Source organism: Dendrobium catenatum, unplaced genomic scaffold (genome assembly GCF_001605985.2).
Source record: "Dendrobium catenatum unplaced genomic scaffold, ASM160598v2 fragScaff_scaffold_542, whole genome shotgun sequence".
NCBI classification, from domain to species: Eukaryota; Viridiplantae; Streptophyta; class Magnoliopsida; order Asparagales; family Orchidaceae; genus Dendrobium; species Dendrobium catenatum.
Genome location: NW_021319004.1, coordinates 1,789,586 through 1,801,639, shown reverse-complemented (window position 1 = coordinate 1,801,639; position 12,054 = coordinate 1,789,586). Strand labels below are relative to the sequence as shown.

The following is a 12,054-nucleotide window of genomic DNA, read 5'->3' as shown; positions in this document are numbered from 1 at the left end:
TACGTATCTGATTGATGACTAGCCTTAATCGAAAGTTCTCTCTCGTTATCGGGAGGGGTAATTAACTATAGGGGCTTGCGCCTATAGGAAACCAGAACTCAGATCATAAAGTCCTCACAAAATGAGGGCGAAATCTCTGGGTAGTGTCTTATCTACAAACCCATCTGCCTTCCAAAATTTACCTCAGAACTTATTCAGTTAAAACTCCCTCGCCGAATAAAAAGAAAAGAGCGAGTGGAGGCCAGGGCCGAATTTTCAAAGCCCACAAAACCATATGTCCAAAAGATGATGCGATCCTAAAGAACTTTATTGAAAAAGATATTGTTTATGATTTTCTTACAGGATTAAATACATAATTTGATCAAGTTAGAGTCCAGATCCTCAACAAAGAGGAGACACCATCACTAAATGAAACAATTGGCCTCATCCGCGCTGAAGAAAGCCGACAAAGTGTGATCCTGGAACCAAAATATGTTGAGAGCTCAACAATGATGACCAAAGAAGCTCTATGGAAGGAAAAATGTAAAGACACTTTAAAATATAAAGACCGAGGCTCAATTTGGTGTAGTTATTGCAAGAAGTCAAGACATATGAAGGAAACATGCTGAAGATACACAGAAAGCCTAACACCACGTAAGGTGTGGAAACAAAGAAGTGAGAAAAGAGACACATCATATGCCAACACCACGATAAGTCAGCATAACCCAGAAACACCAACTAGCTTCAAAGAACTCAATAAAAAAGACACTGACAAACTAAGACAACTCCTAGTATCCCTTGAAAAACTACTTGCATCTTCCTCTCTTGCACTTTCAGGTAAGTTTCCTATATTCACTGATTTAAGTATCGTCAGAAATCATTTGAAACGAATATGGATCATTGGCTTAGGAGCCACAAATCACATGACAAACTCCACCACCCACATCGTCAATTATAATCTTTGCTCAAGTTACTAGAAAATCATCACGGCTGATGGTTCTCTTTCCACAATAAAAGGCCAATGAGACATACCTTTATCCCCTTCACTTTAAAAAATGTGTTCCATGTACTTCAATTATCAACAAATCTTATATCCATACAAAAACTTATTAGTGACCATAATTGTCAAGTACTGTTTAACCCTACCTATTGCTTATTTCAGGGCCGGGGATCGGGGAAGTAGATTGAATTTGTTAAGGAGAAAGCTGGATTGTACTACCTGGAAGAGCTGAAAAAATATAAAAATAGTTACTCTCTGTTGTCCCTTGTTGACAAGAAATCTACTATTTGGCTTAATCACTTCAGATTTTAGAGGTCCTAAAATATATGTATCGTAAACTTTTTCATAAGTTGGAAAATGAACATTTTAATTGTGAAACTTGTGAATTAGTCAAACATAAAAGAACCTCTTTTCGAAAAAAAAAGATAGATGCAATACTCCCTTATATCTCATTCATAGTGACATATGGGGACCCTAAAAAATCCCCAGCATCTCTGGGGCTCGTTGTTTTTTATCTTTCATTGATGATTGTACTCAGGGATCTTGGATCTATCTCCTCAAAAATAAATCTGACGTTAGCACCATTCTTCTCATTTTTCACACCATGATCCAGAATCAATTCAGGTTAAAAATAAAGAAATTTTGTTTAGACAATTCTAAAGACTACTTCAACCAAACCCTATACTCTTATTTTCAAAGTGAATGTATCATCCACGAATCCTCCTGCATTCATACCCCACAACAAGATGGGGTTGCAAAAAAAAAAAAAAAGAATGGTCACATCCTAACCTTCACTCACGCATTCCTACTCCACCACAATATATCAAAATCCTACTGGGGAGAAGCCTTCCTAACTGCCACTTACCTCATAAACCAACTACCTTTAAAAACCTTGGGTCTAAAAGCTCCAATGGATATTTTGTCCTCCTTTTACCCCCATATTCGAACTCATAATAACCTTACACCTAGAATCTTTGGGTGCACTGCCTATGTTCACATCCACAGCCAGAATATAGAAAAACTAGATCCAAGGGCACTCAAATGTATCTTTATCGGATACTTTGCCACCTAAAATGGTTACAAGTGCTATCACCTCCCTACAAAGAAAGCATTTGTATCCATTGATTTTACTTTTGATGAACATAATTCCTATTTTACAAAAACTCATTTTCAGGGGGAGACGGAAACAAAGGAATATGATGAAAGCATGCTTGCCCCTCTTGACCTTTCCCCACTACATCAAACTAATCCACCTAAAATTCAGAATAGGAAAGCTGAAGACAAAACTGTCCTTAGATTTGGGAATGTCTATTCCAAGCGTACAAGTTCAAACTGTCCTCCAAAGTAGATCTAAGAATCTGAACCATCTTCTGAAAATAAGGTAAATTCACCACCTCTCTTGTACCCTATAACCAACTCCATAACCTTCAATAATTTTTCATCCCCGCTTAAAAACTTCCTGGTTACGCTAGATGATATTTATATTCTTAATGTTATTTCTGAGGCTATATCTAATGAGAATTGGAAAAATGCCATGAAAGAAGAAACATGCCCTAAAAAGAATAACACATGGGAAATCTACAACCTACTTATAGGAAAAAAAAAAATAGTCGGTTGCAAATGGGTGTTCTCGATAAAATAGAAAACTGATGGTACACTGAAAGATACAAGGCTAGACTAGTGGCAAAAGGGTATACTCCAACATATGACATTGACTACCAGAAAACCTTTGCACCTGTAGCCAAGATGAATACTGTTAGGATTATACCTTCACTAGCAGCTAAATACAACTCGCACCTTGAACAACTAGATGTAAAGAGTGCATTGCTACATGGGGACTTGTAGGAAGAGATATTTATAGAGATACCACCAGGATTTAAGAAAAAATCTGGAAGTGACAAAGTATACAGGTTGGCCCTATATGGGTTAAAACAATCACCTAGGGCTTGGTTTGGAAGATTCTCAAAATTCCTGCTTCTTGATGGGTATCGACAGAATCAAGGGGACCATACACTCTTCTTTAAATTGATGTAGGCAAGGGGGGGTGTCAAATCAAATCATAATATTTGATTTTTGACTTCCCTAGCTCATTAATGTCTAGTGAATGATTAGCTTATTATGAGCTAATGTTTAGTCATGAAATTAATGTTTGGGAGCTAGACATGGTGAGTGGAACTTGTTCTTTCATATTCTTCACTTGGTGGAATTGCTGCAGTTTATCTCTTGGGCTACCTTTGCATTAATTCCCACCGATTGGCTTCAGGAATTAATTCCTGCGGTCCCCTCTTTTCCGATTCCTGCTGGTTCCCTGAATCTGCTCCTTGGAACCGTGGCCTTTTGTCTTGCCTTTGCTGAGATGTTTGGGATTTCAGTATAGTGACTGATGGCCTTTCAATTACTTCATTTATATGGGAATATGAAGAGATTTTGGGACAAAATTTGAACAGTTTTTGGGACTGTTTTTGGACAATTTTTGGGCTGTATTTTGGACAAAATTTGGATAGTTTTTGGGACTGTTTGGTAGCTGTTTTGGGAAGAATTCCAAGAGTTTCTACTGCAGTTTTTAGGTGGCTTTTGGCCTTCTATTTCCTGCTTTTAATTAAATTTTTAATGGCTGTTTAGTTCCCCTCTTATGCCTATATATAGTAGATGTTTTGGGCTTTTTAAAAGTGGTGAATGATATGTGATTTTTGAAATCTAACCTGCGGGTTATTGGAAAAGCTTGCGAGCTTTGTCCGTTCTTCTTTCTCATCCCCTCCGGAAATCCTGCGGGCTCTTTCCACCCTTCTTCTTGGCTTCTAATCTCTTTGTCTCTCTGCAAGTGCCACTTCATCTGTATCTTTCGTCTCTAAGTGAAGCAATTTTAGGGTGTCGTCTTGTTTACGTCTTTATTTCTTATGTTTGTAAGTCCTTTTCTAACTATCGTTTGTAAGCGTCTTGTAAGAGTCTTTATGATATAAAAAGTTTGTTTTTGTCTAATTCGTTTAGTTTTTGTGAGATCTTGTAATATTCTATTATCTAGGAAGAGTTTCTTTTGTTAGCAAAAATTTGGGGCCCTCTTCCAAATTTTTGCTTGCATCATAAATACAGACTCAGGAGAAGTCACAATACTATTAGTCTATGTGGATGATATTATCTTGACTGTGAATGATAAAAAGGAGAAAAGAAGTCTAATGAAAAATCTTACTAAGGAATTTGATATCAAAGAACATGGTAGGCTAAAATATTTTCTTGGAATTGAAGTAACTCATTTCAACAAAAGAATCTTCATCTCACAACAAAAGTATATTAAAGATTTTTGAAAGGAAACATGAAAACTAGCATGTAAGCACCAATGCTAGTAGAACCGAATCTCAAATTGGGAGAAGCAAAAGAAGATCTAGATGTAGATAAAGGGGCTTACCAGAGACTTGTGGGAAAGCTGATCTACCTTTCCCACACAAGACAATATATAATATTTGCTATAAGAATGATCAGTCAATTTATGTAAAATCCCAAACAGACTCATATGCAAGCAATATACAAAATACTGCACTACTTTAATGGTAACCTTGGAAAAGGGATTCTCTTCAGGGTGATACCATGGAATAACCCTAGAAGTATACACCGATGCTGACTAAGCAGGATCACCATTAGACAGAAGATCTACTTCATGGTACTGCATATTTCTTGGAGGAAATCTAGTTACATGGAGAAGCAAGAAACAAAATGTGTCGGCAAGATCTAGTGCAGAAGAAGAATATAGGCTATGGCCCTGGGAATATGTCGGGTACTATGAATCAAGATAACTCTAGAAAATCTAAGGATCAAGTGGGACGAACCTATAAAGTTGCATTGTGACTGTAAATCAACAATCAGCATAGCTTACAATCCAGTCCAACATGACAGGACCAAACACATAAAAGTTGACAGACATTTTATAAAGGAAAAGTTAGACAGTGGTCTTATATGTATCACAACCATGTGTCATCAAAAGATCAGCTCACAGATATCCTTACGAAAGGATTAGATAACTCTATCTTTCTCAGAATGATAGCCAAGCTGGGAATAACAGATCCATACCTCCCAGTTTGATGTGGAGTGTTAAAATCCTAGCCGTTCCCTCTCGAAGGAGATCCGATGACCACGAAGAGTGATATGTGGGAAGCTCGCAAAAATCACGCAAGATCATTTTGATTCCTTTCCAAAATGAAGTAGCTGATTTAGGAAGGAATGTATTAGGGCTATTATGCATTAATATGTAAATATTTGTTTGTTTATTAAGATATCCTGTATAGATCTATTAATAGGGAAGAAATTGTATAATGGAATATGGTTTTTTCCTCTCAAACTTCAGCTTTTAACAAAACAATCCAATGGTAGATGTAAATCCTCATCTAACTCATCTCTAACAGGATGGCCATGAATTTAGTTTCTTCTATTTGATTAGATTTGATCATGTATTAGTTATTTTGGTATATGTTTGGTAGGCTTTAAAGAAGGCAATGATTCCCCTTTTGGGTCATTCATTATAGATGAATTAGTTCTAACAAAATGAGTGTAATATGCCTCAACATTTAAAGATCTTAATAAAATCCAAGATAGCATTTTGATAAAATAGATAATGGTTACAAAATAGTCTTTATGAAAATAATATTTAGTTACAAGGCTAGCAAACCTTGCATAATATTTAAACACGTTAGAATTATTTTGTGTACAACTTTTAAATTGATCGTGTAATTGGATCTTAAATGGGAAATGCAGTTGATACTATGTGTACTACAAAACCTTTAATAAAGAATCATCTTTAAATATCCATGTAACATGCTTTCACTTGCTAATATGTAGCCAAACCAAAGTAAAAAAATGTTGAATTATCTGTGCAGTGTTAGTACTTGAGCTAATTGATATTATGTCGTTTTCTTATTTGCTTCAGCATAGTTGTGGATCCTACCAAGCTTAATCATGGCTTGCACTTTTATGAAGTTTATGGTATTGACTGCAAAGCTCCATGGCGTGGTCCACTTTTTAGAATTCCCATTACAATTACAAAACCTCTTGCTCCACTTGGCCAGCCGCCACTCATTTCAATTTCTGATTTATCATTTTCCCCAGGTACCTCTCTTACAAATGTTTAAGAGCTTGCAAATTAAATTGTTTGTATTTTTTAAATATCAAAGATGTATTTTTTTTCCATAATTTTATAGCTTGCATTCAATTTATCTGGATTAATGAAATTCAAAGGGCTTACCTCCTATACAAAAGCAATCTATGAAGAAAGTCCATTTATTTCAAGAACGCATCCTTAAACTTGAAGTGATTTATACGAACTGTTTGTAATTGTTTCTACTGATTGATGGTTGTTCATGTGCTCTTGAAGCTCTCTGAACGCGCTGGACTTTTAACTGTTATCGATTGTTATTCTATTCATATTGAAAGACTAAGAAATATGCTATAATTACCACCCTTCCAGCTTTTATTTATGAAAATTTAACTCATAACCTGTAGGAGCATCTTTATGGTCGGCACTTCCTTACGTTTGTTATTTTCTCTGTAAAATCTACATTTTTCTCATATGCATTCATTATCACGCCTTGTTTTTCATGTTGTAGTTGCCTTATGATTGAAACTTTTATAGGAGGGTTGTCCTTTCTTTTGTTTTATGAAAAATTATTAAAACACCTCGAGTGTTCAAATAGGATATTGACGATCTAATCCTTCATTTGAATGAATTGTTCATTTCTTTTCTGGTGATGATATATTATTGAAGCATCTAGGCCTCTTAGATCTTTTCTTATAGAAGTATGATTACTGCCATGTTACGCTAGAGGGTTTGCAAACTTATCAAGGTAATATTATTGTATTACATGGTCTTACCATTTGTTTTACCGCCAAAAAAATGTCATATACAATTATTTTAGGTGTACTACGCATACTTGAGAGAATTATAAGTACTTCCTTTGGTGCAGGCCATATTGAAAGGAGGTTTGTTGCTGTGCCAATTGGAGCTACTTGGGCTGAGGCAACTGTGCGCACTGCAGGTTTTGATACCGCCCGAAGGTTCTTTATAGATGCAGTGCAGGTACCACCCACTTGAGGAAATACGTAGTGTACCATTTTTTTGGAATTTTAAAGTATTTCCATGCAGATCTGCCCTCTAAAGCGGCCTATCAAATGGGAAAGCGTAGTGAACTTTTCATCTCCTTCTCAAAAAAGTTTCCTGATACCAGTGAAAGGTGGCTTAACTATGGAACTGGCAGTCGCTCAGTTCTGGTCTAGTGGCATTGGTAGTCATGAAACCACTCATTTTGATTTTGAGGTGATTTATATTTTTTAGGTCAATTTTGGATTCATTTGTCTGTTTTCATTTTACTTTCTTTTTATTTTCACTTAAAACAAAATAATTTGTAGATGTTCCACTAATTTCCTGTTTTCAAAATCCGAAATAAAATAGGCTTGGTAATTAGAAATGCTAACATGAGATTTATTACTGTATACTTAAAGTAGGTAACAAGGGAATAATGACAAGCTCGATCAATGTCCTAGGATTTTATCGTCGTGGGCTATCATGATATATAGTATACTTAGTCAAAGGGTGAAAAGGATCAAATTAGTCCCAAATTATTCTTAGCGATCAATTTGGTTCCTCAACTCCTCTAAATAGGATTTTTTTTTTTAGTTCTGACATCTAATGATAGAGTTTATAGTGTTAAGAATGAGGGTAATTTAGTCTTTTTTAATTAAAATATTTAATAAATGTAATTTTTAGAGATTATAATATTTGTAAATTTTTTTTTAAACTTTTCTAATAACTTCTTCGCCTTCTTCGACGACATTCCTGCCTATCAGATCCGAAATCACACTTTGTCGTTTGTCTGTTCGATCAGAAGTAATGACGAGGACGGGAGGTTGCTCGTTGCGATTGTAGCCATCTTTCTTCTGTTAGCGCGCTTCTTCGACCAAATTGACTGCGATTGGAAATAACAACAACAACGGGAGCTTCTTCATTGCGAAGGTAGCCATCTTTCTTCCGTTTGCGCGCTTCTTCAGCCTAATCGACTTTGATTGGAAGAATCAAAGATGATGGGAGCTTTCTCATTGCGAAGGTAGGCATCATTCTTTCGTTCATGCGCATCTTTTTTACTTGTTCCGATAATATCCTCTTGTCCATCTCATTTTTCTGTTTAGAATTGATGACAAGATCAAAATAGTCCCATTTGGAAGAGTTGAGGGACCAAATTGGCCACTCAAATAGTCGGGGACTATTTTGGTTCCTCACAAAGAGTTGATGGACAGTTTTGGTCCTTTTCTCTAGTCAAAGGTGATAGTTAACCCAATTTGGCCAAATGATTCTTATCGGCAGTCATAGGTTTGTTTCGTCTAATGGTACCTTATATACTCTAGGAGTTTTTGTTTAAGGGGTATATTTGAGCTAACCTTAGCTAACGGAGGGTTTTGTGTCTTATTGAGAGGAATGGGTTCTCTATTTAGAGGAAACTTGAGAGAATAGGGTTGTTTTAATGGGATAGAAAGAAATGGAAGATTACACTCTCTGTTAAGGAGAAATTGAATAAAGGCTAGTTTCTGTACTGTGGGCAATCACAAGTCTTCAAGTACTTGTTTATAAAACACAATATTTCCCAACCTGTCATGAAAGGTAGTCACAGGTACTTAGTTTTTTATACATACCATATTTCCCTGCTTGTCAAGAATAGCGGTTACAAGTACTTAATTTCATGGGTACGTATTTTCATGCATATGAATATTCCAGCCTGCAAAGTAAAACGATAACGAGTATTTATTTTCATGCATACAAATTTTTCCGTTAGCTAAAAAAGGGGTAACAGATACTTATTTTCATGCATACGAATTTCTCGCCTTCTTAGATAAGTTTTCATGAGTATTTATTTTGATGCATACGAGTTTTCCCATCTACTAAGAAAAACGATCACATGTATTTATTTCATGCATATGGATTTTCCCACATACTAAGGAAAACAGTTACAGGTATTTATTTTTTATGCATACGAATTTTCCCTGCTAACAAAATCGATAACGGGTACTAATTTCATTCATAATAAAGCATAAAATAAACTAGTGTCAGGGTTATACTTTAAGTGCTCGACGACGGAGACGACTAAGCGAGGTGGCACGCGAGACGTGCGATGCACAAATTTTTTTATGATGATCTTTTATTTGATTTAATTTTTATTTTTTGTGCAATGAGGGGCTAAAGAGAGAAAGATAGGATGTAACCTATCTTTCTAGAGAGAGAAAGAGAGGGAAAGCAAAGATTTGATTAGAGTTTTTGTCAGAATGATGTAGGAATATTTTAGTGGTGAGGATGATGATGCTAGAGAGAAAATTTCTTTTCCTCCAATTTTAGAGATTTTTTTTTCTCTCTAAGTAGAGGGAAAAGAGGGAATGAGGGTGAGAGGAGGCTTGAAAGTAGTATGGTAATTTGAGGGATATGGTGAGAGATTAAAAAATTAGGGTTTGGTTTAGAGGAACAAGGTATGAAGAAAATGGAGAAGAAGAAGGGGAAGAAGAAATCAAGGTTTAAAATTGCGTAATTAAGCCTCGAGGCGGTTTTCGTCAGTGAGGCGAGGCGTAAGCCTCGAGGCGGTCTGAGGTGTAACCCTCACGGACACAGAATTGCGTAAATGAGAAATTAAGGGTTTTTCTTACAATAAAAAAAATAAAAACTCTAGATTTTCTTACACTTGAAAAATCTAACTCTAAACTAAAAAAATACCTAAAATCCAATGTGGAGTACTCCTAGAGGGCGGCCGGAAGTTTCAACTTCGCCGGAGAGAGGCGGCGCCGGCGGGAGAAGAGGCGGGAAGGGAAGCTGGCGGGTAAGGACCGTGCGGGAGCTCTCTGTTTCGCGAATTGGAGCCGTGCAGGTAGGAAAAATTCGGAAGGAGCTGCTGTCGTGCGGGTTTAAGGAGAAAAAACATTCAGTGTAGCTTGTGTGTGTGAGAGTGATTATTAGTGAGGTTAGGTTATGATGGAGTGAGTGTTATTAGAGGGGTGGTTTAGGAATAAAATTATTTAGATTTAAAGTTTTTTTCTTTTTTAATTTCATATCTCTTTCTCTATGTTTTTAAATAATTATTTATACTTAATTGATATGAAACTTTAAATTATTCATGCCCCGGCATCACCGTCAGATCATCGTCGTTCACGCATGTCAATACTGATTTAATTTGCGCGAGTGAAATTTATTTTTAGTCGATCGACAACGCTTGTTAATATGGGTGTCAATCTCAGCTGTTTTATCTACCCCGAATGCTCTGGCTCTATCCGTTTCACGAATGGAGGCCATTTCAATGATTTAGTATTTCGATCAACGTGCGTCGAGCAAGTTTTGCGCAAAATTGCACTCTTTTTCTTTCGAAACTCACTGTGCATGATCAACTCGACCCTGACACTAGTATTTAGGTAAACAATCTCAATAACATAGTTCGAACAAACATAAATCATGCTTTGCCCATTCAGATAGGCCGATCTAATACTTTGATTCACCATTCTTGTGATGATCATTTTGTACGATATTCATTGTATAGTTCGAACAAGCAGAGTGTTTATTTAGATGGACTTCGTTTGAACAAGATAATCTGATTCCATAAGTTGGCAAAGTTGTTCAGATCATACCATACGATTTATATTAGGATTTTTATGGTTTGATTTATAGATTCATGTAAATACTCTTTCATGTTCTTTTAATAGAAGTTTTTAGATGTCTTAGGCTTTCTTGGGAGAGATCAAGGTAGTTGTGAGAGCTTTTGAAAGAGACTTACTCTATTGTGTGAGGAGAGAAGGAAAGAGAGAGAGTTAGGAGTGATTATGGGGGATCTCTTGAAAGGTTATTCAAGTGATCGGATTTAACAAAGGTTGTTCTTCATACTTCATCTTTTTTTCTTGATTGTTGATAGAGTAAGGTCTATTGGGCTTGTTCTTGTTGGAGGCTAGTGGTAAGGCATCTCTGACGTGCTGGATGCAGGAAGATATCTTTTTGGGAAGAGAAGGGTGTAAGGGTGTTCTTTAGTCTCTGTGATGGAGAAAAACTTCTCCACTTTATTGGGAGCAGAATGAGTGGTTAGTGAAATTACCGAGGAGTGGGTAGGTTAGGTTGATCGAACGACTATAAAAATTTTAATTTGTTTTTCCTTTTTCTTTTTGCTAGATTTTACTTATTGCGTATTTTGGTTTGCTGCGTTGATCTTGCATGTTATTTTAAACTATATAAAAAAGTTTGTTTCATAAAATTATTTTTAAGACTTATAACGCTCTTCAATATTTTTTAAAGAAAATTTAAAATCAATTTTTTGAGTTTGCTAAGTTGTGTTATTTTCAAAGCAATTTATCTTCATCTCTTTTGAAACTGAAAAATTTAAATGAGCCTATTCACCCCCTATCTTGGTTGTGCCTAGTCACTTATAACTAATAAGTGCAAAAATAATTCTTTATTTTTTTAGAACATTATGAATCAAATAAGGCATGAAAATTACATCCAAGATGACTCCTATTTATCCATGTTGATTCTTCTCCAGTGGGACCTGCCTAGGTATGATCATGAATAAACATTAACAAAATAACCATACCTCAAGTTCTCAACAAAATTTTAAGTTGGATCACATACAAGGGAACTTCTAAATGAACAAATTTTGTATGTTGAAACGTATACGCATGACTAAAATGCAAGCAAATCCACACTAATGTGAAACCATTAATTCATTTTGATAAAAGTAAAGTTGCCAATAAGAAAAAGTTATACTTGGTGAATATTTTGAACAACTTTGAAAGGTATTTGAACCCCCTCTTTGATTGAAACAGCTCATTGCAGTGCACATATGCACTCAAGCGAGTCAAATGAGCTGAAGAGTGTTCCTGATGTTTTATGTTGTTTTTGAACAAATCTGAACCAATAGTATAAATTAAGAAAATAAATAAATGGTTGTAAAAATCCCAAAGGATATAGCAAAATTTCAAAAAATAAAAGATAGTCAAGAAGACATTTTGATTGTTCTTGAACCTTCTAAGTCTTATTTTCTTTCTTGAAAAAAATTGGATAACCTTATAAAAACATTATA

General features: G+C 35.6%; 1 protein-coding gene across 3 annotated transcripts in view; it reads left to right on the top strand.

Moving 5' to 3' along the window:
- LOC110099325 (tripeptidyl-peptidase 2) overlaps positions 1–12,054 on the top strand; it is a 156,118-nt gene that overhangs the window by 60,309 nt on the left and 83,755 nt on the right. For all 3 annotated transcript variants that reach the window (XM_028694701.1, XM_028694702.1, XM_028694703.1), the window contains 3 exons: positions 5,895–6,073; positions 6,928–7,040; positions 7,107–7,277. In XM_028694701.1, the coding sequence (XP_028550534.1) occupies positions 5,895–6,073; positions 6,928–7,040; positions 7,107–7,277 (463 nt within the window). The remainder of the gene's footprint in view (positions 1–5,894; positions 6,074–6,927; positions 7,041–7,106; positions 7,278–12,054) is intronic.